This window comes from Martes martes (genome assembly GCF_963455335.1).
Source record: "Martes martes genome assembly, chromosome: 14".
Taxonomy (NCBI): domain Eukaryota; kingdom Metazoa; phylum Chordata; class Mammalia; order Carnivora; family Mustelidae; genus Martes; species Martes martes.
The window spans coordinates 4,855,936-4,883,601 of record NC_137902.1 but is presented as its reverse complement, the minus strand read 5'-3'; the positions used below and the strand labels follow the sequence as shown (position 1 = coordinate 4,883,601).

General features: G+C 52.6%; 1 protein-coding gene across 1 annotated transcript in view; it reads left to right on the top strand.

Moving 5' to 3' along the window:
* Nucleotides 1-13,387, top strand: part of DOCK1 (dedicator of cytokinesis 1) — a 495,164-nt gene extending 481,777 nt beyond the window's left edge. The window contains exons 48-52 of the mRNA XM_080823568.1: nucleotides 1,285-1,430; nucleotides 4,014-4,212; nucleotides 6,271-6,424; nucleotides 9,024-9,184; nucleotides 12,256-13,387. Coding sequence (XP_080679694.1) covers nucleotides 1,285-1,430; nucleotides 4,014-4,212; nucleotides 6,271-6,424; nucleotides 9,024-9,184; nucleotides 12,256-12,351 — 756 coding nt within the window. The 3' untranslated portion in view covers nucleotides 12,352-13,387. The remainder of the gene's footprint in view (nucleotides 1-1,284; nucleotides 1,431-4,013; nucleotides 4,213-6,270; nucleotides 6,425-9,023; nucleotides 9,185-12,255) is intronic.
* Nucleotides 13,388-27,666: the final 14,279 nt, after the last annotated feature.

The following is a 27,666-nucleotide window of genomic DNA, read 5'->3' as shown; positions in this document are numbered from 1 at the left end:
AGGTGTGCGATGGCGCCGTCCTTGGTGCCAAACCCAAGACTACCCTCTGTGTGGGCAGACTCCAGCCACACATGGCTCTGAACTGGCAGTTGGCAAACCAGGGCCCGCTGCCCTCTTTGTAGCTCCGGTTTTATTAGAACACAGCCCTGCTCACTCATCTCTGCTTTCGTGCTCTGATGGATGAGCAGGGCGGGGGGACGGAGAGTCTAGAATCTGTCTGGCCATTCACAGAACGAGTGTACCAGCTCCTGCTTTAAACTGTTCCTTTGTGGTGGTGACCCTTCCACTCCTAACAGGAGAGCGTACAGATCAATTGTAGTTCACGTGCGAAATACCTCTTGAAGAGACGGGCCCACTTTCCAGATGCAGAAGTTGTGTTCAGGGTATCATCAGCCGAGGTCCTAAGCCCATCTTCTACCGGTGACGGCCCGAGGTACTGGCTTCGGAGCTGTGGGGCAGGGCAGTGGAGAGGTCAAAGCCGCAGAGAGAGGAAGTGCCCTCCATCCTCGGGTCAAAGGAAGGAGCCTCTGCAGCAGCTGGACTTGGGGCACAGAGACGCTAGCGTTTTCTAGGTAGTTAGATAGTGACGTGAGCTATAGTACAGTGAGTTGTGTTTGGGTGATAGAAATCCTATTTCAAAGAGAGGATGGAAAATTCCATCCAGAGGCCATTTTTCTCCAGAATGCATCTCTAGTTCACGGCCTGGCTGGGAGGAGGAGCTTGAGTGGGTCCAGCCGTGGCTTCCTCGGCCCCGCTGTAGTGGCAGGGGAGCAAATCCGCCTTTAAATAAGCGGCAGGAGTATCTTACTTTGTTCTAGAGACATTGAGTCAGACACATGACTCGGTGATCTGTGTGGTCTGTCAGCGTGCAGAGAGGCGCAGAGTTCATCTAAGGGTCCTAACACTCTCTTTAATGTAGATGCTACTCTGCAGATTTCTTTCTCCAGATGCAACTCTGTACATTTTCTGGTCAGTACATTCTACAATGGATTGTGGTGTTGGTAAAGAAAAGTGCATTTAAGATTTTAGAAAAACAGGGAAGTTATTGTATTTTTCACAGTATCAGGTAAGATTTCAGAAAACCCTGAAATAATCGTCATTTTCATCTTTCACTCTGAATGAGAGTATGCACTGCTCATCCAGATGTGGACAGTTTTGGTCTAGAAGCTCGGTTGCTAAGACCACTTGGCCCCAAGGGTCTGATCACAGCAGGCCAGAAGTCTTTTGGTAAAGAGCATCAAACAAGCCTCTCTCTCTCTCTCTCTCACTCTCTCTCACTGTCAGCCCTCAAGTCTGGATGACAGAAGAGGCAGCCGTCCCCGGTCCATGGTCCGCTCCTTCACGATGCCTTCTTCATCCCGGCCTCTGTCAGTGGCCTCCGTGTCTTCCCTGTCGTCGGACAGCACCCCTTCCAGGCCAGGCTCTGATGGGTGAGTCCTCCCAGCAGCAGGGAGGGGGCATAGAGGGTCCTGTGAGCAGCCACTGGGACCCTGGGTTTGTCTGATCACAGCAGAGGATTTTTCTCAAAATCGAAACCATCTTTGAAACTAAAACCCTCCAAGACTTGGCAACTCTAGTGCCCACGATGACTTTCAGGGTCTTGTGAGTTTTTGAGAAAATATTCTTTGGGTAAGGTTTCCATCAGATTTTAAAACACTCCAGTGAGTGTTGATTTAGTTCTGTTCCGGAAGTTCTAGAAGGAGTGCCGTACATCCCTTGCTGGCTGTGTGCTTGTACTTTTCCTCTCCTGCTCATTTCCCTGGTGTCATAGCAGCGCAGAACTGTCTCACACTGTCAGCCTTGAGGGCTGGCAAGGCCGCCTTCCTTCTACAAGACTTCTCTGGAGACCCCGGTTTTGCTGCTGAGCACCCAACAGCACAAAGTGACCTCAGAGCGAAACAAGAAGCTAATAGACTAGTTAATTTTGGTTGAGCTCCCACTGGTCTCTTGTATTAACTTTGAGTGTTAAAAAACATCAATAATTTTTTTGTGGTTTTGAGTAACAAACATGTAAAGTTTGTTTTTATTAAATAAAAAGGAAAAATGTGTCCTGCCGTTTAAACCCCAGAGAACAACTGCTTATTATTTTACTGGTGAGTTTGCACAGTGGTGTGTGTGTACAACCCCATTTGGTTTTCCGTCTATCGCCATACCAAACCTGCAGACTCCGGCCTTTGCCACATGCAGACACACACTTCCAGAGCGCCCCAAGGAACAGCTCAAATCTAAGTGCCCTTTGTTGCCGATGACTGGTGTGCCCAATGGAGGATTGAAAACTAAACCCACTTTTTTTTTTCTGAATAATAATTTTTATCAGTGTCTGCTACTTATAAAGCCAAATCCATATGGAAATTCTCAATTTAGAGGTATTTAAATCATGTGTGCTTGTCACTTAGAGCAAGATTGCTAAAGAAATTTAATTCAACTTTTCCTCAAGAAAATCCCCAAGCTAGTTATGAAAAGGTTTTTACATTTCCAGGAACGTAGGGGTGAGGGTGGAAATTGATCTAGCAGTTGTAGCTAGAGGTGTGGTGCATCACACGTGTGAGCTGAATGCGCGCCTCCTTCTCCCAGGAGGCGTTGTTTAACCTTGAACTGAAAGGCATCTTTACTAGACTCCAGATTTTTGTTCATTCTAGGGTTACCACCCTTAGCTGTGTAATTAATGTGGAGAAAATGAGACTTCGGTCCCAATGGCACAGGTTACATGCAGAATAAAGGTTCATCCTGTCCACAAGTGCTTCTCATAATGTGAAAAATTTTACATATAACCTGCCTTTCTCTTGGCTCTTTGCGCACCCATCAGGATGTTTATAGCTGTTCCCCCCGAACTGAAAGATGTCCACTGATCTTATCCCCCACCATGTTAATTGTCTCAAGTTATATGAAACCTAGAATAAAATCTTGAGGATTTTTCTGTTTTTATTGACTATATTCTCTATGCTCTACTTCTCCTTCCTCTGCCTTTTTTTTATTGTATAACTGGAAGTTTATGAAGTTTCTGAGATATTTTCATACCATTATCCATGTTGACCCTCTCTCCTCACTCCTTCCTGCAGCAGAGGCTGTAACTTCAACCTCAGACTAAGTCATTTCTTCTCTCTCCTGGTGGCTTACTAGGACAGAAACAGGATGGACCTCCCCTCACCCCCGGCTGCCCCAGTCTTGTATTAAAATAGCAAACCACAATTGCACGTGGAAGTGTGTGCGTGGTCAGCTTTGACACGTGCCCTAGAAGCTAGTTCAAGGTCCACCTACTCAGTAGAACCATTAACATGGTTTTATACCAGCCAGTTGGCATTAGTAGGCCCAGGGGCAGTGGTGTCCTTTCTTTGTCTTGAGACGGGATGTCCGGCCCCCAGGGCATGGCGAGACTCCCCAGTAGGTGGCAGAGCCAGAACCCAGGTCTTCTAGCTTGGTGCCCAGCTGAAAAACTGAGGGCCTCTCATGTACCTGCGAGCAGGAATCTGCTAGCTTCTCCCCGAGTCATCCAAAAGACTTTCAAATTAAAGCAGCTGACGTATCTGTAATCTTGAGCCGGCTATAGGAACTTGGTCAGAATCGATATACCAGAAATTTCTTTGCATTAGCATCTGCCGATTCTTACTGCAGTTGGGCTATTTTAGTATGAATCTCTATAAGGCGAGGGTGCCCCTTCTGAAACATACCCCAAATGCCATCCTCCCATCAGACATCTGCGATAATCTCTTTATGTCATCGTGTCCTGTCTGCTACTCAGACTTCACATCTCCCCAGTCCTCCTGTACGTGTTCTGCTTCTTTCCACTTTGTCTCTGTTTCTTTCCAGTTCGATCTTGTCGGGTTGCACAGTCTCTCTGTTACAGCTGGTTAATATGTATCTTAATTCCCCCTTGGCCTCTCTTTATAAATCATTCCTTTCCTGTAAGCCTGCGACGTTCCCAGTCAGTGCTTCGAGTCCGCATTCATCTGCAGGGTGAGAAGCTACTGTTCTCCTCCTAAGTCCCGAGTGATTTAAGGAACCGTTTCTTCTAGGTTTGCTCTGGAGCCTCTCCTGCCAAAGAAAATGCACTGTAGGTCCCAGGACAAGCTGGACAAGGACGACCCAGAGAAGGAGAAGAAGGACAAGAAGAAGGAGAAAAGGAACAGCAAACATCAGGAGATGTTCGATAAGGATTTTAAACCCACCGACGTTGCCGTGCAGCAGTCTGAGGCCGTGATTCTTTCTGAGACGGTAATTTGTCCCCACTCCGCGGTAGCTTCTGGGACCTACCTCTGCTCCACATTTAGCCAAGGGGGCTGTCAATTGGATTTCACTGAATTTTCTGTCAACCAGTCACTTTGCAAATCTGAGGTCTCCCTCGACCCTCCCCTTGTATCACACAATGTTGTGGGGGCCCCAGAGGCTCAGAAGCTGAGCTTCTCTGGAAGGTTCCTGTCTTAGCAATCATCCTCGTCCCAAAGGGGCTCCGCTGGTTCTAGGCTCTCTAGACTGCGTGCCAGTCAGACCGGCGGGCACATGCTGCTTGGCTGTCTGAAGGCAGAAGGCCCATGTGGGAGCCACAACATGGCCTTCAGGAAGGCAAATGCCCTTCTAGGCCTTCAGGCTCAGCTCTGACTGCTGCGTGAGTGTGGCTAGGGGCGTCAGAGCACGGGGAGGGGACTGGCCAGAGGCCGGTGTTTGTGCCCAGGCGCTGGGCTTCCAGCAGCCGGACGGAGAGCCGGACGGTTCCTGGTGAACCACCCAGTGTTCTCTGTCCACTAGTCTGGAAAGCTGGGGTGCCGGTGACCTTGCTGACACTAGCCGAGGTCGCCATCTCTCAAGCTCAGGATAGAGATCTCAAGTCTAGAATATCAGAACTGGGCGGGGGAGTTAACAGAAGCTCAAGATGTCCACGTCCTTTCATGTATCTTCATTTAAGCTGCCTTTTTTTTAAAAAAAAAAAAAAGATTTTATTTATTTATTTGACAGAGAGAGATCACAAGTAGGCAGAGAGGCAGGCAGAGAGAAGAGGAAGCAGGCTCCCCATGGAGCAGAGAGCCCGATGTGGGGCTCGATCCCAGGACCCTGAGATCATGACCTGAGCCGAAGGCAGAGGCTTAAACCACTGAGCCACCCAGGTGCCCCTTAAGCTGCCTTTTAAGCTGTTAAGACCAAGGGCCTGAGAGAAGATGAGCTCTCATGGGAGAGCTGGTCACAGTTAAATAGTGTGAAAAGGGGTCAAAGGTCAGGCCAGGCACTTGGCCATTCCACACAGGGTCTGTCCCTCCCTGCTGTGGCCCTGTTGGCTTGCAGGGACATTAGCAGAAATGGAGTGAGTTCAGCCAAAGTAGGCCTACCGTGCCCTCGGCAAGTGCACAGGAATGGCCCAGGGTCAGAGCACTGAACCCGGTCCCCCGTCAGCCTCTCATGACTCTCAGAATAACCACAGCCATGGTGGCCCCGGGGACAGGAAGCCCGACCTCTGGCTGGGGGCAGACTCACTATGCTCGGTCCAGCCCAGCTACCTATCTCTCTCCAGAGGGACTTGTCCTCTGGAGGACAGGGGTCAGCAAGGTCTGTAGGATTTAGGGGCACCTGGAATTTCCTAGGCCAGCCTCCTCATGCCTAGGACCAGCCAGGGGCCGCGGGACAGAGCAGGTGGGCAGGTCGGAGGCAGGTTTGCTTGAGCGGAAGCAGCAGCCCCATTCCCGGGGCAAGGCCAGCACCTACTAGTGCTCCCTGGGCCCGCCAGGGTGGCCTTGGCTTTCTGCCCCGTGTTGGCCCCTGGGGGGCTGGGCTCAGTTTCCTGCTTGATTGGCCTCATCACCAGTCTCGTGACCTTCTACTCAGTCTCAGAGCCTGGGGGGGCTGGGAGGGGGGGCGCTCCGGGGCAGTATGCTTCACACCAAGAAAGCATCCTTTGATGTCCTGAGTCATCAGAATGTGCCTCGGGGGATAGGACTGTCGCCAGTCCCCGTGCACATTCGTCCTGTCCAGGCCTCCCTGCCCCGCCCAGGCCCAGCAATATCCGGTGTACCTTGGCTCATGGAGGCATCGCCCTGATCGCTGCCTTCACATTCACCTGGTGTTCTCCCTGAGTGCATGTGTCTGTGTCCAAATTCCCCATTTTTATAAGGACACCAGTCCTGTTGGGTTAGGGGCCCACCCTAATGGCCTCATCTGCAGAGGACCTATTTCCAGGTAAGGTCACAGTCACAGCTGCTGAGGGTGAGGACTTCAACCCGTGAGTCATGGGGGGACACAACTCAGCCATGGCAAACCCTGACTATGCTCTTTCCTCCACCGTAGATAAGCCCCCTGCGGCCCCAGAGACCGAAGAGCCAGGTGATCAACGTCACTGGAAGTGAACGACGTTTCTCAGTGTCCCCGTCGTCACCGTCCTCCCAGCCAGTACCCCCTCCGGTCACGCCAAGGGCCAAGCTCAGCTTCAGTTTGCAGTCGAGTGAGTGGAACATTCTCCACGTTGGAATTTGTGACTTTGTTCTGGGACTCCCTCCTTGCCCAGAGGCTTAAAGTTAGGCTCGCCTCCTCCCCTTGATATAGATAGAGTTTCCACAAGCACCTGGGTCCAGGGAATCCCCTCGGGCTTCGGCAGATCAGTCTTCCCAAGTTCCCTGGGTGGAAAAGTGAGCTCTCAGAACCTCCCTTGTGGGCACGAGAGGCGCATGGATAGCCTCCCTCTTTGTATCATAGGGTGCGAGCCACACGAGGGTCTTGGGCATTCCTGAGTTGAGGTGGAACGTAAAGTGAAAAAGCATTTCCAGGCTGTTCTGAAGAGCTAAGCACATAACTAATTTTTCTAGTTTCTCCCAATTTCTAGGGTTGCCGTGACTTATTACCATAAACTTGTTGGTTAAAGCAACAGAGATTTATTCCCTCACCCTTGTGGAGGCCAAAAATCAGAGATCAAGATAATAGGGTTGCTTCCAGAGGCTCAAAGAAAGACTCTGTTTCATGCCTTTCTTGCTTTTAGTAACTTCTGACAGTCCTCAGCATTCCTTAGCTTACAGATATACCCCTCCAGTCTCTGCCTCTCCCTTCACGTGGCCTACTCTCCCGGGTCCTCTCCTCTTCTTACAAGGACACCAGACCTTGGCTGTAGGACCCGCCATAAATCAAGGATGATTTCTTCTTGGAATCCTTAATTCATTTCATCTGCAAAGAGCCTGTATTCAAATCAGGTCACATTCTGGGGTTCTGGGTGGACATGAATTTTGGAGGGACACAATTCAACCCACTACCAGTGGTAATCAGCTTTTTACTGCTAAATCCAGGCCTGCTGGAGAGGAGAGGTCTTGGCAAGGGGAAGGTATCCGGGAGTGCGGGCCACCTTCCTCTTCGGGAGAACCCGCCTTCCTTCCTCTTCCCTGCGCAGAGGGTCTGGAAGGCATGGACCATTGTCCTTTGCACCTGGTTTTCTTCTTGCGGAAAGGGGAGCAGTGGCCGTTCTGGGGACCATCAGGTGGGGGGGCCAGCACTGCAGCCGCGGACAAGCCCAACTGAGGGAGCAGCTTCCTGGCCGCTGGGAAGCAGACAGTCTCTGTGTGTTCTATCCTCACATCCTTACACTATTGCCCCAGAAGCTGCTTCTGAAAATATTTTATTATTTCCTTTAATAATTAAAAATCACACAGCACTGCAGCTGGAAAACACTTGGCGGTGTCTTGACATTAGACCTAGGATCACCACGGGCCCCAGCAAAGCCGCTCCAAGTCTATACCCCAAAGAATTAAAAACAAGGACTCATTGTATATGAACTTTCACAGATGCGTTCTTCACAGTAACAGAAGGTGGAAACATCCTGATTGTTCATCACCCGATGAATGGATAATCGAGACGTACATCCAAAGACGTAGCCGCATGGTGGAGTAGTACTCAGGCATAAAAAGGAACAGAACCCCATCATGAGCGAGCCTCAAACACATTACGCTCAGTGAAATATGCCAGACGCAAAAGGACAAGTTTTCTAGGATTCCACTTATGTGAAATACCTAAATCAGGCAAATTCGTAGAGACGGTAGATTAGAGGTATCAGGCTGGGGAGGGGGTGGGGGAGTTTTTTGCTTTCTGGGGACAGACTGTGCATTCGGGGTGATAAGAGAGTTTAGAAATGGGTAATGGTTGCCCAACACTGAATGTAATCAATGCCTCCGATTTATACAATGAATTACGGTTGAAATGGCAAACTGTATGTCCTGTGAAGTTTCACAAATACGCAAGCGAGAAGTCATGAGGGCGGTCGTCCCATTGGATGTGTTCTCGCTCGCTGCCTTGGATTCACTGGCGAGCCTCCCTCAGAAACCCACAACTCCCCCCAGGAATTCTTTCCCCTAAAGAAGGATTTTTCATCCCGTGGGTGGGTGGGGAAGCCTTCAAGAGACCCATCCTTAAAAATGTCCATTTACTTCTAATGTAAAAGAAAAACACATTTTTTTCCCCTAAGCCTCCACAAGGGTTGAAACTTTGAAACTGGCTGTTTTTTCAGTTGGCTTTAAAAATCAATTGTACTTCCCCCTCGGCTTCTTGAAAAGTAGCAGCCGCAGTGCCCGTGACGGCTAATAACGGTATTCTGGACCATTGTTGGTTTCCGTGTCGGGAGAGGCTTGAAGGCTGGATGACTGGCCGGCTGCTGCGTCATTAGCTTTCCCTTCCCACAGCCCTCCCAGTAACAGCCACAGGACACTGGTTGGGGCTCTGAAACCGCCAGTGTAGACAATCCTTGTGCCCCCTGCTGTTTAGATGCCACCAGGGCATAGAGGCTCGAGGAGGGGTCAGCAGGGGTCCCGGCTTGACATGGCTGTGTTTACAATGGATTGATGCCTCCTTTAAACTCGGGTTTTACATGTCTTCAGGGCGCTTGGTATTCTCGTTCTAGAACATTCCTTTAGGAAAGGATACGACCCTTCACCTGCTCTACCTCTCCCAGCTCACCTTTCTTCTCCATCAGCCTCCCCTGCCTCTCCTGGAGAGAAGGTGAAGCAGCCATGTGGGCACTCGGGCCTGGTGGCCCAGTTTGATTCTAAATCCATCCGGTTTTCCAGGTTTGGAGTTGAACGGCGTGAGCAGCATGACCGGGATGGACACGGCCGAGGTCCCACCGCCCCTTCCTCTCAAAGGCAGTGTGGCAGATTATGGGAACTTGGTGGAAAACCAGGATTTGATTGGCTCACCCACACCCCCGCCCCCTCCTCCTCACCAGAGGGTAAGTCAGCCGGGAACCCGAAATGTGGATTTTTAAAACCGTTCCCTCCTCTACCAAATAGGAATCCCGCCTTCCCAGTGTTAGCATGCTTGCGTTGGGCCGGCCCACGTTTGATTTTGACAAAAGAGGTCAAAGCGAGAAGAGCTCTGTCTACGGGATCTTGGTTCTGTGGCATCCAACACGCTCTGGAAACACTCCTTGGAGATCCAGCCCATTCCTCTCCTGGTTCTCAAGGGTTTTTGTTCTCAGGTGGCTGCAGGCCGAGGTCAGCGTGCACGCTTCCCCCCAAAAAACCAATATAACTCCTACGTTCGTTCGTTCGTTCTTTCTTTCTTTCTTTCTTTCTTCCTATGAGTACTTTTCATGGGCTGTTCTGCAAGTTTATTATTTGCTCTTGTGAGCGGGGCAGGAGAGAGAGGGGATTTACTTACAGTACACCTATTTCCTTCTTCCTCTTATATAAAAACACACATCAGCAGTGGGACTTCATCTTGGATGCTGAAGGGATACTGACCTTCTGAGACCTTTCACATCGGCCCTCTGTCCCCAGAGATGGCACAATGGGGGACTGGCCCTGGAGACGGGGCCACGTTCCTCCATGATGGCTCTGCAGGAGGCTGGGATGGTTTGTTTAACCACAGAAAACAGGAGTCTGACCTTTCCCGCTGACTTTTAACTCTAAGTTAGAAGGAGAGAGGCCCAGGGAGTCGAGTGAGAACATTGATTGTTTAGGGTGTTGTTTTCCTAACAGCTTAGTTAACCGATCACACCTTTGTTTTCATACCTTTATTTAATTGGAAAAGCAGGACTGTCTCCTGGGCCTCTCTACACCACTGAACTGAAAATTCTGAACTTGGAAATATGACCAAATTCATTTTGTTACAGATCAATGCAGGGGCAACATTTTCTCATCTCCAGTGCCGTCGCTCCATCATTCGAAGTGACTGATGCCATGTGCGATTGGGTCAGGAAGGAACATGTGCGAGCTTTGGCTCCCGTTAGAAACGGGTTGTGATTTCAATTAGATTAATTACCCAAGTCTCATTGCTGTGTGTGTCTTGTTGATTCCCCTGCAGCACGAGAGCGAGTTCCAGTGACACGCCTGTGGATTCGTGTGTCATAATCCGTTGGGGGCGGTGGTGTTTCCAGGGTGTCCCCCTCTGTGCAGGCCCTGCGGGCTGTTGTAGGGGAACGATCGCTCATCTGCCTTCAGGGGATGATCGATACCTCCTGTCGCTGTCATTGATCGGCCTCGGGCTTGTGGTCAACCCTGTCTCTGGTTGTCGCCACTTTAAGCTGTCATTTCTTTACCAGTGGCTCTTACAAGCAATAATCCGACCTGTCACTTTGCTTCATGGCAATAAACCCGCCGTCCTCCTATTTGGCACAGGGGCACCTCCAGCATTGTGTCCACGTCTGGCTGGGTTCACCTGACTCACTCCGACCCCCATGGTGGCTTGCACGCGTACGGAAGTGACCATTTCATCACATCTCGAAATAGGTGTTTGCTTCTGTTTTTAACTGTTCTGATCAACCTTGAGAAAACTCAAGAGTCTGTTTGCTACTTCATTTTTTATCACGTCTCAATGTATGTGCCTCGGCTGTACATGTCCCTACCTATTCTCTTCTGTGTGTTAGGCTCAGGGTCATCTTAGTAGTTCCCTCTCTGTGAATCGGGAGGAAATTCGGTCACTGGCAGAGAAACTACGGTGTCGCCGTTCTGTCCTTGAAACTTCTTCCCTCACGTTGCTTTACACGAGTCTCCACCAAGAGAGGCTGCCACAAGACCCCCCTCGCTCAGGTGACAGTGTTCTGCGATCTCCCTCCGGGTCCCTCTGCCTGTGGCCCGTCTGCTCGTGTTTTCTTCCATCAGCTCATTCGAGGCTTCATTTTCTCCCCACGTTGACTCACTCATTCCCTTACCTTTGCGGCCCACGTGTATTTACAGAGCGTCTCCCACGGGGCAGGAGTCTGACTATTGGGAGGGTGCCGCCGGCTGTCCTCAGTCACTCAAGCCCGGACAGGTCCATGAAGTGGGAGGTCTTCCCATCACCTTGGCAATTGTCGAATCCTATGCAGGACTCCAAGGGCAAACAATGGCCCGTGGACCAAGCACAGCCACTGCCTTTCTTTTTTTCTTTTCCAGAGAGACAGAGAGTGTGGGGGGGCGGGGCAGAGGGAGAGGGACAATCCCAGGCAGACTCCCGACGGAGCACGGAGCCTGACGCAGGGCTCGATCTCACAACCCTGAGTTCATGATCTGAGCTAAAATCAAGAGTCAGACCCCTAACTGACTGAGCTACCAGGTGTTCTGACGAGCTACCTTTTTTTTGTAAGTAGTTCCATGGAGACCCAGCTGTGTCCATTCCGTGGAGGGTGTGTTTCCCCCATGAATAGTTCAGCCACCCCCCTACTGCTGCTCATCCCCCCAGTTTGCAGTTTTGGAAGAGCCTGGATGGAAAACTGCCTTTAAAGGAGTCTCTTGGCCCGTGGCCACAGGTACCCAGCTGACCCTCTCTCGTGCAGCTTTTCCAGTTCCAAGAGCAAAGGGAGTGCTTCTCACCCACCCCTGGAGAGCCTGTCCCAGGACCGCTTTGTCCCTGCACAGTTGAGGGACATCATCGGGGGACACAAGTCAAGGCCCATGGATCCTCATCAAAGGGCACTTGGCTGGGACAGCCCCAGGCCACCGGGGTGGCCCTGGGTCAGCTCTGCCCCTGGGATCCCCTGGCTCTTCACCATTTAAACTGTCCAGTTCTGAAACCAGTCCATTTCCAGGGGCCCTGGGGACCGAAAGCCCCTGGAATGAAAGCTGCCAGGCAAAGAGCGGTGGTGTCCCTTCTCAGGTCCATACAGACAGACGGCTGATGCACTTTGCGAAAAGCAGCTGATTTGAGATGCCAGAAAGGTCTGTCACCACCAGCTCTCCGGCCCCAGGTCCCACGGAGAGGGCCGTCCCCTCATCCCCCCAAGGGTGCAGAGTAACTTTCCGTGGCCGCCCTGAGCCCACCGCTGGGCCCCACCCAGAGCACATCACTAACGCCGGCACCTGCCTTTTGTCTGTCTTCCAGCACCTGCCCCCTCCACTGCCCAGCAAAACCCCACCGCCGCCCCCTCCAAAGACGACGCGCAAGCAGACATCGGTGGACTCGGGCATCGTGCAGTGAAGGCCTCAGGCCCGCCCTCCTCTCCCTCCGCGTCTTCTCCTGTGTCTGCTCTTTACCTCATGGGGCCCGTGGTGTCGGACACGTGGTGGGGTCGCTTGTCCTGCAGAGGAGTCTCTTTCCAGCCGTGGCGTGAGTGGCCTTCCACATCGGGAGCGACGTGGATTAGGGTCTGGAACGTCCTGTTATACTTATCAAAACCGGCGGCTTCTGACTGCGTCTGTCTGGAGAGAGCCCAAGTCTCGCCCAGAAGCCCTCTGTCTGTGCCAAATGACACGAGCAGGGAACACGGTTGACCCAGGTTTGGCGCAGTACGAGGGGCGAGGCTGTCACCTATGAGACCATGTAGTGAGTGAGTGCTCATTTCTCCGGAGCCTGACCCCCAGCTGGCCCCCGAAGGGTGTTTTCTCAGCCGTGGTCCTGCGGGTGTGACTTTGTGGTCAAGTGTATCTTCAAACTGTATGGGGCGTTTAAGGTCAGCCCTTTGGAGGAGGGGGACAGTTTCCTGATTTCCTTTGGTATAATTTAAAATAGGATTATTTCTCAGCTACTGAACAGTTACTAATTTATGGAGTGGAAACACCAGTAGAAATACCGGATCAAGAGGGAGAGGGAATACAAGTATAGGAAGTCCGTTTTCTTTCTTTTTAAAAAGAAAAGGCCCATAGCACCCAGATGGCTTTAATTGGTGAGTTCTTCCTGTCCTCAGTCTGTACAGAAGTTTGTATATATGGTGGTTCTTAGTTCCGTCTATTGTGATAGGCTTCCACACATGATTCTCGATATATGTTCTTAATTTTTAACTGCTGGAAGTGTAAAAAAACACAAATTAAGTTTTGTTGATTTTTTTCCCCCTAAACGCTGAAGTCCTGACAGTGTTGGTGGACGATGATTTAAAAAAACAAAACAACTAACTTTGTATGATCTAATATTTTTACTCTGTCATCTATATTTTTTTATCCACTATAATCATGCTACTCTCCTAGTAGACTCAAAAGTTATTCATTGACAACAAAAAATAAAAAGCCATTTAAAAAGACGGAATGTCTGAACACTATGTTTTTATCCCTTGGTGTGACACCATGTATCTCCAAATGCCATTGTTGTGCTTTTTCTTTCTTAAAGAGCTTTGTGACTTGCGTTTACACATGTGTGCATGTTTCTTATCCGCCTCTGTTGTCTCTCACTTGCGGCCCCGCCCAGATCAACAGCCCCTGTGTCTGTCCCTCGTGTGTCTGCGTGTCCCTACAGAGGGAGCGGAGCGGAGCCCAGCTCGCTGACGCTCCCCCCTCAGCCTGACCCGGCTCCGGCTGCGCGTCATTTCTGCCCCTTACAGCCTTTCAGCGGCTGACTTGAGAGAGGGTTTTGTTTGATGATGCGTCATTCGGCATCAGACTCCAGAGCTCTCTGGATCTTCAGTGGTGAGAAACAAAGAAGGCGACGGGGTCCTCTTTTCCATGTAAAGCTCACTTGCCTGTTCCAGATGTGTCCCTGTTGCCACCCTAAGGATGTGCTCCACGGCCCCGTTTACCAGACCTCCAGGAAACCTGCCGCAGAACCCAGGAGACTCGGGATCCTTCTCTCCTACTCGATCGCTCCCCTCGCCCGACCCAGTTTATTCGTCCTTGCTGTAAATATCCCATCCACCCCCAAGGAAGTGTGAGATTCAAGTGAATATAGAATTTTTTCCTTTGTGAATTCTTACTCTTCAACTGAGATAAATATTCCTCCTCCATTGAGTGTATTGGAAACCGCACACCATCGGAGATCCTAAAAGAAGTGCATTGGGCATCCTGACCTGGGAGAGGAGAGAACGAGAGAGTCTGGCTGGCCCCTGGCGGTGGGTCCTTGTGCGGTAGCCAGCATCGCACACTGCAGAAGCTGTTGCTGCAGTTCCTGGCCCTACAAAAAAAATAGATATTTTTTCTTCGAGAATGGCCTCTGGTTCCAGTTGTCTCCCCATGCGGCCTCCTCCTGAAAGTCTTTCTGGTTGATGTTTCTCAACCTTTCTTTCCTCATTAACTTCCAAGGAGCATTTTTAGACATTTTCCTCCTAATCATTTTCCCATTAAGAAATTTTGACCATACTGGGGTGCCTGGGTGGCTCAGTGGGTTAAAGCCTCTGCCTTCGGCTCAGGTCATGATCCCGGGGTCCTGGGATCCAGCCCCGCATCAGGCTCTCTGCTCAGCTTCCTCCTCTCTCTCTCTCTCTCTCTCTCTCTGTGCCTGCCTCTCTGCCTACTTGTGATCTCTATCTGTCAAATAAATAAATAAATAAATAAAAAAGAAATTTTGACCATACAGATGTGCTATGTAAGTACTTATGTATTTTATGTGTATCTCTGCTTTTTACATGAGCCAACCGAGTTTTTTTGTCCCCTAAGCACTGATTTCCACCCCCTTAGAGATAATATTGCCTCGTTGAGAATGCGTGCTCTAACACAGGAATGGTGGGGATCTTAGGTTCTGTTTTTGCTTTGGGTGCCAGGAAGCTCAAAGCCAAATTTAGCTCTCACGCATCGAGCTACATTTTGGGTTTACTCGCCTGCCTTTCAAAATGCTCTCTAGTCTATTACAAATCCATCTTGATTTCACCTTACTTAACTTTATTTTATTTTTAACTACCCGGCTTAATACATATTTTTCTCAAATCTTTATTAAAAGAAGATAGCGCATGAGCTGTATTTTACAAGTATATAAGTCTTTTTTTTAAAAACCACGCTTGGTGCTTGAAGAGTGCTCGCTAGTATTTAAGGAAATTCGTTTTTAATCAATGTTAAGATCATTCTTTCTGCCAAAGATTTGATCGTTTCATGCCCTCACAGATTTCTTCACTCCAATTCTTTTGCGCAGTCGGGCGCTCTTGTCCACGTCCCCGAAGTCTTGGCTGACATCATGGATTTTAGCTCTCGTGTTGTCGTTCTATCTCTGATTACTTTTTAGCATTTTGCATATTTTTTAAGGTCTTTTTCAGGACTTTACTTTTTTTTTTTTTTAAATCTGCCTTCTCTGAATTAAACTTCTAATGTTTAGTTGGTGATGCCTCCGAAAAACCCAACAGGGAACCTGATGGGTCAGTAACCCTTTGCACCCGAATAAAGCCAGATGAGGCTTTTGTCTTCCACCAGTACAGAGAAACCCGTGCTCCATCCACGTCCTGTGACGGCCTCAACCCAGCAGCCTGGGCCTGAGAGGGGAGCAGGAACTGTGCGGTGTGTGATGCACAGCAAAGCTCTTTTTGCTAATACTGGTGGGTTCATTTCAGCCCCCAGCAAAAGATTTGTGACCATTACTATTACATGTCAACTCGACCGAGCTATAGCATCTGATGAGTCAGACGCTAATCTAGCTACTGTGTTGGAGATACTTGGTAGATGTGGTTTTTCATCCTCTAGGGCCATTTTATCTGTAGGAGGTGACTTTGGAAGGCCAAGTTTCTCCCTGTTTAAACTCTGCCCGGAACGTACTTCTCTGTGAAGCCACTGTGAGACTGTTGCGTGACCTGGGGCCCAGCAGCAGTGCTGGGTGCCCGTCCTCTAGGCCCACGCAGTCGGGTTCTGTGTTCTCCCTCTGAGTCCCAGCCTGTCCCAGTGAGTCCCAGCTTCTCCCGGGCTCCCGGGGGCCAGCGCTGCCCAAGCCTTTGCAGGTCGGGTTTGGAGCTGGCTGGTGCGGAAACGGCCTCCCGCAGCAGCCGGGCTCCCGTTCCATGTTCTCTTCCCTACCTTCGCAGCGTCTGAAGTCTCCACGATGGGTCCTGCAGTCCTCCAGCCATTTCGCGGCCTTCCCTGCCCCGGGAAGGGATCCCATCCCTCTTTCCGGCCCCGGGGCAGCGCTTCTGCATCTCCCTGGTGTCCTGTAGTTTTACCCACCTATGGCCGCCCCTCTAGCTGTTGCTACTCATGTTTATTTTCAGCATTGGAAAGTGCTGGATTTCCTCTACGGTTTATCCCTTCTCTTACTTCTCTTAACTGGGCGTGCCACTTTGTATCCATTTGGATGGTGTTCACAGCGACAGGCGCTGTGCTTTGTCAGGCACAGTGGCGCCCAGTGATGGAGCATGAAGAACATGGGGAGGGAGCGTGACAGAGCCTAGGGAGTAGGACGGAGCACGGGGAGCCCGGGGGGCGTGGTGGGGCACGGGCAGCAGGGCGGAGCATGGCTGACGGAAGCTGATGACGGTGTGAGCAGGGCTGCGGTGGGCTTGCGGGGACTGTGCGTGGACTTGCCAGCCTCTCCAGAGCACATCCTGGACTGTGGTGGCCCGGGCGTGGCAGGGACTGTGAGTGCTCCAGGACGCATGGATCCCATATCCCCAGGGGACCTGCCTGTGAAGGGGCCCCTCGTCAGACCTCGCCTGGTCAGTGGTGTCCGAACAGCCCTCAGCTGCTCTTCCAGGAAAGGGTCTTTGGGCCGTGGCCCCGCTTGCCCTTGTTGGCTTCAGGCAGCGTCACAAGCCACAAGCAGCAGCAGGACCATCTTGCGTCCTGGCACCGCTCCTGTCATCTTGTCTTACCAAGTAGACTCGCTCCTTGTCGCAGACTACGTGGGGGCACAGAGTCCCTCGGATCTTCCGTAAATCCCGTGGCTCCGAAAGCAAAGCGCCGCTCCTTTCCCTTCGTTCCCCTTCCCTTCCTTCTGGAACAGTTCGGCCCTAAGGTAGGCATCTGTGCTGGGGCAAGAGCTGGGGGAGGGGCTGGCGAGTCCTGGAGCCAAATGCAGCAGGAGGGACCTGCTTTCCCCAGGGGGAGGGCCAAGGGGGGCACCGTCCCTGCGAAGGACTGAAGGCAGCTGGAAGGTGTGGCTGCGGGGTCTCCCGAAATGTCCTCCGTTAGATGAAGCCGATGGCCACACCTCACCGTGGTGGTGGGCTTTGGGTTTGCGGCACCCGCAGAGTCCGTGATGCTTTCACTGGGGGTGAACAGGGAGAGAGAGATGCTCCTAGGAGGGGTGTCCACGAGCAAACCTGAGCCACTCCCTCCCCGTGAAGCCAGATCAGGCAGGAGCAGATGTCTTTTTCTCCCGAGCTGCCCTGACCTTGAGAGATGACACTTAGTCGGCCAGGGCTGGTGGCGTCCCTCGTCCCACCGAGATCGTGACGGGGCATGTCCGCAGGACACGGCGGCAGGCTGTGCGGAAACCACACGTGGAAATGGGCAGGCGTCTAGAAGCCGCCCTGAAAGCCCGAGTCCTCGGCTCCTAATGCAGAAGCACAGCAATTGGGGGTAAAAATAAGCAGTTTGGGAAAGGAATATTTCTGAATTAGCATAAATTATACCTATTTAAAAATCCTTGTTAACAGTTAATTTAGCATTAGGAACACTTGCGTTGGAGCGGAGGGCACTGACTGTCGAAAAAGGAGCTACCTGCAGAAGGCAGGTTATTTTTAAGCTCCTGCATATTTGGGGTTTCTCCGCAGGGAGCACAGACGACCTCCATGGGCTTTCACTGCCTCCGAAAGCTCTAGCTTTCACATGAAAAGTGAATTTTGGAAAGTGAAGCAATTATAATGGAAAAGCAGCATCGGAACCTTCCCTCGGCTTTGCAGAACTGGTTCTCCTGTACAAAGGAAAACCACATTCTCCTGAAGAGGCTGCTGCCGCCTGCGTTTCACGAGCCCCAGAGAAGGCTCCGTGGGTAGAAGAGGCTGGTGGCTGCAGCTTTTCCTCCTCTGAACACCCCTTGGATAACGCCACCTCAGGGGAGGATATCCCAGGAGAAACCGTGGAGACGGGAGGCGTGGACCGTTCTCGTCTCCTTTCTGGGACAAGACACGGCTTGCCTGGAACGATGGAGGACGTGGAGGGGTCTGGGGACCATCCCAGGCCTGCACCCAGCAGCTCAGTTTTAGAGACGGGCCAGCAGAGCTGGAACGGGACATCCAGAGCTTCTGCTGCAAGGCAGCCTGGAACCTTCGAACCTGCAGTGCCCGGGAGGAGCACTGCCGTCAGGGGAAAAGAAACTGGGGGGCCCACAAGTGGCACAGACTCACACTTGCAAAAGTAGAAAATGAATCCTAGAATTTGGGCTCAGTAAGGACCCTTAGAGCTCCCAGGACTCAAAACCGCAGTTTTGAGATTCTTCGCTTGTTGGGACGCTTTCTGCGTGCCTGGCAGGTGCAGAGCACCAGGCTGGAGCACAGAATGGTCATGCGGTGGACTGACGTCACACAGCACACTTGCTGTCTGGGGACATTTAAAAAAAACTCACTTCGGATTAGAAATGGACAGGTTAGGAGGCACTTCTTACGTTCTTCTTAAGGCTCCAAACCTTCCCAAACAGACGTTGAGCACAACTCAGTCCCCAGGCTCAGGAGCCAGTCGTGCTGCTTTCTTGGGCCACTGTCGTTTTCTCTGCACGAGTGTGACGAAATGGCCCGCAGGGCTGCGGGGCCTTTTCCCACAATGGTGCCATCAGGAACCGGCATCGCAGGATTGTTCATGCTACAGTACCTTAGCAAACTGTGTACATATTAATTACTCAAAGTCATTACCCTGCTGATAATTTGGAGAGCAATCAGTTCCCATCACCTCTCGTGGATAACCCTGTTGACACCGAGGAGACTCGCGTGCCGGTGTAGGTCTTGCCCACGGGGCTTCCCTTTGCGGGCGGAAGGGGCACATCCTGGACCGGCCTTCATCTGAGGCCAAGGGCCTAGGTGAGCCAGTCTTTGGGAAAAGTGGATTCAAAGAGATGAGATTTGGATAGAAAAACAGCATCGAAACCAGCAGACTTGCAGAAAACCACTGAATTTAAGGGAAGGGGGAGCGACAGGTAAGTTTTTTGAAAGCCCCCACAGCACAGTTTGAGAATACCCTGTCCCCAGCCCTGTCACTCTCTCTCCTCAACCCAACCCAACTCAGCTGTGCCCCCCAACACTCTCTCCTCTTCCCGGTTCCCTCCACAACCCCTGGGAAGGCCTAAGCCTTGCTGTTCCGTTTGCTTGTCCCTGCGCTATGGCTTGTCACTCTCCTTACTTCAGACGGTGGGGGGTGCCCAGAGGCCATGATGGGGCAGCAAGGTGGGCTGAGAGCACCCCCCAAACTTGGCAGTGGGGATGAGGTGCCATGATGGGCTAGGAGCGAGCAGAGGGCGGAACAGGGCATCAGCCGCCCCGAGAGTAAGGTGCTAAGAGGCTCAGCACAGCGTGGCCGGACCTGCTGAATGCGGAATGAGATCAGGAGGTTAGCAGATGACCGAGAGCTAAGGGACTGCAGCTGGGGGAGGCTCCAGAAAGATGCTGTGGGAGGAATGTTCCAGAAGTGGCCACCAGGAGCACAGAGGACAAGTGCCCAGTCCACTCGCCACCAGCCCCTGCCCTGAGATGAGGGGAAGTGGGTTCCATTCAAGAAGGTCGCAGGGGAACCAGCGAGAGTCCAGGGTCGGGTTAAGGAGGGTGGACAGGTGGAAGGAGGGCTTCAAGTGCAGGTGTGTGCACGTGGGCACAGCGGGTTTCCAAGTCAGACAGCAGTGCAGGGCACAGGTTTCCTTTATATAGTCCCAGTCCCATAAACCGGTCCTTACAGGGACATCGGCAGAAACCTAAGAGGGGAGAAGGGAGCAGGAGAGGAGAGGAAGGACAGAACAGGAGGAGAGAAAAGGAACATCTTGCCCAAGTGCAGGACGGCAGCTCTACTGAATTTGGGAACGCTGGGGAAATTCCATCAACTCCACAGAGGCAGAGAATGAGCAGCCAGAGAGACAAGAAGCAAACAGCAAGCTCTGGGCTGTGTCCACGGCAAGTGCAGCTGAGCCCTTCCCACAGGCTAATCCCCAACTGCTCCCAAGCCCTGCTCCCTCTCCCAGAGATTTATTTGGTGGGACCAGAAATGCCATCTCAATTCTGGGAAGGAGAAAAATCTGACCCCGATTTTAATCCCTGCTTCTTGGAAAATACTTAGTAGTGGGCTAAGAAAATGATAATGCTGGAAAATTATTGTCATAAATAAAATATAATACTAATTTATTTTTATCTTTAATATTTTTACTTTCCAGAATACTTTCACATTTATTATCGCATCAGACCTTCAAATTGCCTTGTACTAGAATAAGAGGAGTAGCATGTTTCCCCTCCCATTTTATGGAGGCAGAACTGCAACCCGAAGAAGTTGAGCTCATGCAGCTGGGTCAGCAGCAGCCTGGGTCCTCCCACACGAAGGGGAGTGGCACCCAGCTTGGTGTCTGAGGAAGATGGGGTCCCCAGTGTCTTGTCCGATGCTCTCAGCACCCCCATGGATGAGCTTGGTGTATTCACTCATTCAACACCTCTCTGTGTTTTGCAGGTGCTGGGGACAAAGCAGCGACCCAGTAGAGAGCTTCTGCCTTCGCTCGGGGCTTCCATCCTCATAAGGACACGGGCCCTAGAACCCGGCAGCCTCCTTCGAATTCTAGCTCTGCCACTTACCAAATTTGTGCAGATACTTGACCTTGAGCAGGTTAAGCTACCCTGGGATAATGCGTGAGTTACATGCACCTGTCCCCTTGCAATCTGTGGCACTTAAAACCACACACAGGTCATTCTCCCTCATGCCGTGTGACCCACCCACCCAGAGCTGGAGGGGGACTTGCTCATGGCAGTCACTCAGCCACCAGCCCAGGCAGGTGGAGGCCCCATTTCAACACCAGGTTGTCCACAATTGTTAGAGCAGAAGAAAAGAGCATGAGAAGAGTAGGCGCTGGTTCTTTTTTTTTTTTTTTTTTTAAGTAGAGGACTTAATTTATAGTTCAGTAACTTTTTTTTTATAAGATTTTATTTATTTATTGAACAGAGAGATCACAAGTAGGCAGAGAGGCAGGCAGGGAGAGAGGAGGAAACAGGCTCCCTGCCGAGCAGAGAGCCCGATGTGGGGCTCGATCCCAGGACTCTGAGATCATGACCTGAGCCGAAGGCAGAGGCTTCACCCACGGAGCCACGCAGGTGCCCCGGTGTAGGCTGTGGTTCTTAATGCAACCCCGGGGAGTGACACATGCTTACATTTTACCAACCACAGCAAGTCACGAGGAGGGGGCAGGGTAATCCGACCACGTGCTGGGAAGGCGGGGGGCAGAGAAATGCTGGGGGAACACGGAGGGGAGAAGCAGAGAGCAGCCGGGGCCCTGGCAGCTCGGCATCCGCTCCTTCCTGCACCTGACCTGCCTCTGGGCCAACAGTTCCATAAAATAATACTTTGGCTTATTCTTTGAGCTGAGTGTTCGTTTCTGTGAGGTTAGTGATGTCCTTTCTTTCCTTCCTGATTTCAATAGTTTGAGCTTTCTCCTTCCCATCATTCCTCCGTCCTAGCTGAAGGCTTGTCATTCTGTTGTTCTTCCCAAGGAACAAACTCCTTTTTCCATGATTTTCTCTTACTGTTTTTCTACTCCCTATTTCACTTATTTCTGCTCTCATCCTCCTCCCTTCCTCCCTTCCCGGTGTTCCTTGCCTCCTTCCTTCTGTTCGCTTCTGGGTTGCTTTGCTCTTCTCTCAGGCGTCTGTTACTTACAGCGGTGAGATGTCCCCAGGTCACCTCCCTCCTGGTGGTGGTTGAGAAGTCGAAGTGACCCAGGCGCACGGAGTGCCCCATCCGTGCCGGGCACAATGAATGGCAGCCGTCGTGGTGATTATCTGCCCTCGAAGATCAGCACCCAGGGAGTGGCGCGTCGATGAACCCCACTTTGCAGCAGACGCAGCTGTGTCTGGGAAGGTTATGTGCCCAGATCCTAGAGCTCACTGGGGAAAAGCTGGGATTCAAAGCCGGATCGAATTCCTCAGTTAGACTCTCCAGGCCCGTGAGCTGCGGAGGCACCGTGCCCCACGCCTCACTCGCCTTTGTCAGTGGCGGAGTGTCCCTAAGCCGGCGACAGCCTCCCCCGCGGGTGGGCGCTGACCGGCGGCTGACGGGAGGGCAGCGTCTCTAGCGGGGGAAGCCTCGTGGCGCTGAGCGTCCCCCAGCGCTCGCCAGCCTGTCACTATGTGTCTCCCTGCTTGTTCTTCAGGTCACGGTCGCACTAAAGAAACAATTTTCCTCTTAGAACTGCCTTGCCTCCACTGCTCTGATTTCTGCCTGACAAAGAGCGTTAGGTGACGGGGCCACATAATTGAAAGTGACTGGTCACCACGCGGCGGTGCGGCCGGGGCTCCGTTCTCAGGCGCTGGCAGGCAGGGAGCGCACCTGCCTTCACGGAAGGGGGGCTGGGCTGCAGGTCTCCGTTGTCCGAGATGGGACAAGGCCCTCACGGGGACGCCGCCGGCCCACGCTTGACGCGGGCTGGTACACGAGGTGTCTCTGGGTCTGGGGCAGCCCAGACCCCTCGTCCTGAAGGCACTGAGTCTCGCATCCATGGTTTTTCCCAAATCATCTTGATAACTCCAGCGCGGCATGGTTGGTGTCTGCACACTCACAAAATAGAGGGAAACGGCCGGGGGCTTCCCTCTCATTTAATCCTTCTTTTCACTGGGACGTGGCCACGGTTCCCATTTACGTGCCAGCGTGCTGGTAGTGTTCAGCTCGGGGCACACACGTCCCCCACGATGCATCAAGAGACCAGAAGTTTGCCTCGAGTTAGTGTCCCTGGACTCCAGAGCGACACCTGCTCCAGCAGCTCCCGGTACGCCTCCGCCCAGGGGTGTAGCCGGTTCGGGTTTGTGCCCGCTGCACAGAGTAGACAGAATGTTTCTGGAATGTTCCACCGTCTCCACTCCACTTCCTTTGTAAATGAAGACGACGGGGAGACGCAAGGGCTTTGGGTAATAGCTGAAGACCCAGTAGATCACGGCTCTCCCGGCTTCGCTCCTGGGAATCGCTACGTCAGCTCCTGTACTGGGACCTGGGGCATTTGGGAGTGTGTGTGGTTGTGTGCGTGTGTGTGTGTGTGTGTGTGTGCGCGCGTGTGTGATTGTGTGTGTGTGTGCCCGCACGTGCGCAGGATGCTTTAGGAATCCCTGACCACAGATAGTTATTAGGACAGAAGGGCCGTCTGTGGAGTACCTACTGTACGTTTCTTGGCACACTAGATACTTTCTCTACATTATCAGACAAGATTGTATCCATTTCACAGGAGAGGAAGTGAGGTGCAGGCCTGACATTCCGATCCAGATCTCACCAGCTTCTCGCTGGACCATCCGCTCTGCCCACCCCCCAATGTATCCCCAACCCCACGTTGTTTTCAGGAGGTGATATAGATGTTCTAAACCCAACTAGGACCCAGTGGGGAGGGAGTTCAGCCGCCCTCCCTGCTGCTTCCAGGGCCGGGCCCCTCCGTGCGGCATCACAGAAGGAGACCTTGTATCATCAGCCGTCCGGAGGCGAGGAGAGCAGCCTGCTCGCGGTGCCCGATGCGGCACGTGTGACCGCCAGCTTCCGCACGCTTGCAGCCGAGGCTGGGCAGGTGAGGGTTGGCGCCATCGTGCCCCGTGTGCGCACAGACCACTTCCCGAAATAAACTCTTGATCTCAGGCTCTGCTTCTGGGCGGGGCGTGGGGCGCGGGGTCTGGATCAAAACAGAGGCCGTGCACCCGATGAATCAGAGAGTAAATGTAGAGGATAGTCGCCGGCTGGGGCCCCGGCCCACCAAGACAGGGGAAGGTACAGAGAATGGAGGCCAGCCAAACCAGATCGGGGGCGGGTGGGGCCTGCGACCAGCACGGACCTGCGTGCCAGCTGGCAGCCGGAAGCGGCCTTGGAGCTCCTGCGCCTGTCTGCTGGGCCGGCTAGCCGAACGGCCTTCGGTTTTCCCAGGGGACCGAGTCAGCCCACCTTCTGAAACCGGCAGGCGGTCATAGAGCGGGATAACCCCAGAGCACACAGCAGGGTCCCAGGTGGCCCGGCCGTTGTGCTCTGGATGGAAGATGGGGATCCTGGCTCAGGGCGCGGGCTCGCCCGTCCCTCCACCCGCTGCGTGTCTGCACAGCCCTCCTCCGCAGCCCGGCGCGCGCCACCCCTCCCTCACCCAGCGCGCCTCCCCGTCTCGTGCCCGTCACCCCATGCCCCTGACCTCCTTTCAAACGCGATTCAGACTGAGCCTGGTCCCCGGCCCACCCTGCACCTGGATGCGCGTCTCGTCCCTGCTCCGCTCTTGTTTAAAGTCTGCTTGAGCCTCCTCTGGCTTGGCTTTCGATTCCTTTAACTTTCTTGGACTCCCCTTAGCTCTTCGTTCCTAGCGCTTTATACAGTAAGCTCACAGCTAGTAATTGCTGAATGAGTTAAGCCACTGCACTAAGTTTCTAGAATAAAAAAAAAAAAAAAAAAAAAAAAAAAAGAAGCCAGCAGAAACCTGAGTCAGGAGTAATAACAAGAAAAAAAAAAACACCTTCTAAAACACATCATCTTTAATATACACCTCTCCCCGGAGCATATCGACTTTGGAAACCTCCAGCAAGCCTATCTTGCTGAACTTCCTATAATAAACTGTTAAGCTCCTTAGTAATGAACTCTAGAACCTAAAATATGTCTGTATGGAGGCCTGCCCTGTGTAAGAGTTTATGTGAGTCTTACCAAGCAGGAGGGACAGACTGTCCAGAGAGTCCACTCTTCTGTTTTGGGTCTTGCAGAAATTCATGGTCCACTCCACGTGTCCAGGGAAATACTCTGGCCTTCGTGGTCTCGAGCCTTTTCATGTAGCAAATTGAGTTAAGGTCCAGCTCTGGTTCTTTTTCTGCCCCTCCCAGAACATGCTGGCTGGAGGGGCTCTTGCTTCAGGCCTGAGCAGATGAGATGAAAGCTGGAAGCCCAGAGCAGGCAGGACAGAGCCGTTGGGGGAGTGTGTCCCTGACTGTCCCGATGACAGCCATCCTGGCCATTGCCAGCCGGGAGCCATCACATCCCCGTTTTGGGGGTTGTGTGCACTGACCCTTGTTTCCCTTCAAAGGTCTCCCGCGGGGCCTGGGCGGACCCATCTTAGTCTGGGCACAGAGCAGCCTTCAGGAGGCTGGGCCCCGAGTCCGAAAGCTCCTCAGCGGTGGTTTGGAAAGCCACCCCCAGGAGGACTCAGACCAGAGAACGCCCTCCGCAGCCTGGAGATCCTGGCACGGAGGCACCAGCCCAGCCCCACAAGTGGCAAAAGTCTTCCCGGCCTCCCATGGTCTCCGATCCCAAACCAGCTTTCCCTCACAGCCCCCGAGACTTGCCTGATCATTCAGGGCACCGTCTGCCCAACACGAAAGCAGGGATCTTAGGAAGTCTGCAAGTGTGTCCTCAGATGGCATTACTAGACCTAATCTCCAGGGATGCTGGGCAGGGTACTAAGCCCTGGGTAGCACTTGTCAGTGAAAAAAGGTTTGGTTGCTCCAGAGTGAGTATCGCTCTGTGATTAGGGCACGGAGGGCACAAAGTTGCCTGGTTTTGGCTTCCAAGGGTGGGCTCCACTTCTCAGGGTGGGCCAGGGGCTGGTCTGTCTTTATAGCTCCCCCGGCACCTGGTGGCCTGCCCGGAATGGGTACCTGGCCCGAATGATGGACAGGTGGCTGAATGGCTCCACGCTTCGAGTAGCATCCCTCAAAGTGGAAGATGTCAGAGAGGAGGGCTCCTTCCCCAGAAACAGAAACCATGAGCAGAGTAGAAGCGCAGGCTGGAGTCAAAGGACCCCATGGGTGGCCGCTTGGGAAGAACTTCCTGCTCTCATCTCTGCTCTGGACATTAATACCACCGGGACTCAAAACTGTCCTCCTCGTTCCCCACAGACAAACGACCCAGGGGCCGCCTTGCTGCAGGGACCCCATTCCCTGGTCTGCGGCCCACGAGATGCCGGTGGTGCTTCTCTCTAACCCCCTCCCCGCCGACACCCGAGCACAGCGCTCCCTTTGAGGATAGCGGGCACTTACGGAACCGGGGGGTTTCCTCCCCCTTTTTAAATTCAGGGATAAGTAATCTACAGTGTCGTGTTTATTTTAGGGTAAAATACAGTGATTCGACAATTCTGGGCATCCCTCTGTGCTCATCAACTGGTTTTGAAGAGAAGCAGATTTGGGCTGCCCATGCGTTCCTGGACATCCGCACGAGCCGTGAGTCCGGATAAAGCGAAGCAAGTCTGGGCGTGGCAGGACCGGTGAGTGGAGCGCCTGGGGACGCCCTCCCGCCCGTGGCGTGGCTGCGCGCGGCTCCCTGGCTCGTTCTGATACAGTGATTCGTTCATTGTAAAATGAACCAAGAACGTAATTCTGAAAAAGAAGAATATAGACGAATTTCTATAAGATAAGAAATGAAGACGCACACACACATCGCTCACTTGTTGAGGTGTGTGGGGCTGGACCCGCAGGGCTGTGAGGGAGGCTGCCCGCGGGAAGGGCTCTGGCAAGGATGGTGGTGATGCTGGAATGGAGAAGGATGCAGGAGAGGAGGAGAAGGGGGAGGGGGAAGCAGGACGAGGAGGAGGGGAGGGAGAGGGGAGGGGCGAGAGGTGGAGCAGCTGCGCCTGCGGGCACCGTTATTCGTGGTAGACGCGGATGGAATTGAACCCGGTGGACAGCCCCGTTCCATAGCGCCAGGGTTGATGGCTTCCACGTCTCTACCTTGGGTTCCAGAAAGCATCAAACGTCACGCTACTCTCTCCACGTCGATTCCAGAATGATGTTGTAGCTCAGTTTCAGTATTGCCCCAGGCGTGCCTGATGGCTGCTGAATGAAGGAAAAAAAATCCGGCTTTTTAGAGATCTTACAGTGGGGGGCCCTCTCACTGCTCGTCTCTTAACCTCTTTTCTTGGCTCTTATTGCTAACTTAGCCTTCTGAATGTATTTTCACTCACTTATTTTGCAAAATCAATTTTGAGATAATGGAGTCAATTTGTTGGGGGAGAAAGATGTTCATTAGTTTTCTAATACTGAATCACCGTTTCTCTCCTGCGTGTCACGCCTTCCTCGGTCACGGAGTAGCATCAATATTCATTTAATGCCCCTGCGGATTCCACGTGGCAGTATAGTAGCGGGCATTTTTAATTTTGTCTTTATAAGAGGTTTGTTTCCAGTCTTGTGCTGGGGAACCGTGTGCTGTTGGTTTCACGCTCCGTTGGTGGTAGGGCTTGGTGGCTTTATGGTACAATTTGGCAAGGTCGAACCAGGCTTTCCAAGGTCTTTTCCTTGTACGCTTTGAGCTAAGATAAGCCGCGAGATATTTTTGTGTAAGATTTGGAAGGTAGAGATGAAGCAGCACCCGCGTGTGTGTGTGTGTGTGTGTGTGTGTGCCCGCGCGCGCGCACTTGGAAGGTCAGGCAGGCGCTTCCGTGGCTCACACACATCGTTACGTATCCGCCGACTCGCGTCCTCGGCACGGGGCAGCGGCCGGACCCGCAGCTTCTCTACTGTCCCCGGAGCCGTCCTCAGCCCCTGGGACTCGGGGCCAGCTGCGTGGTGGG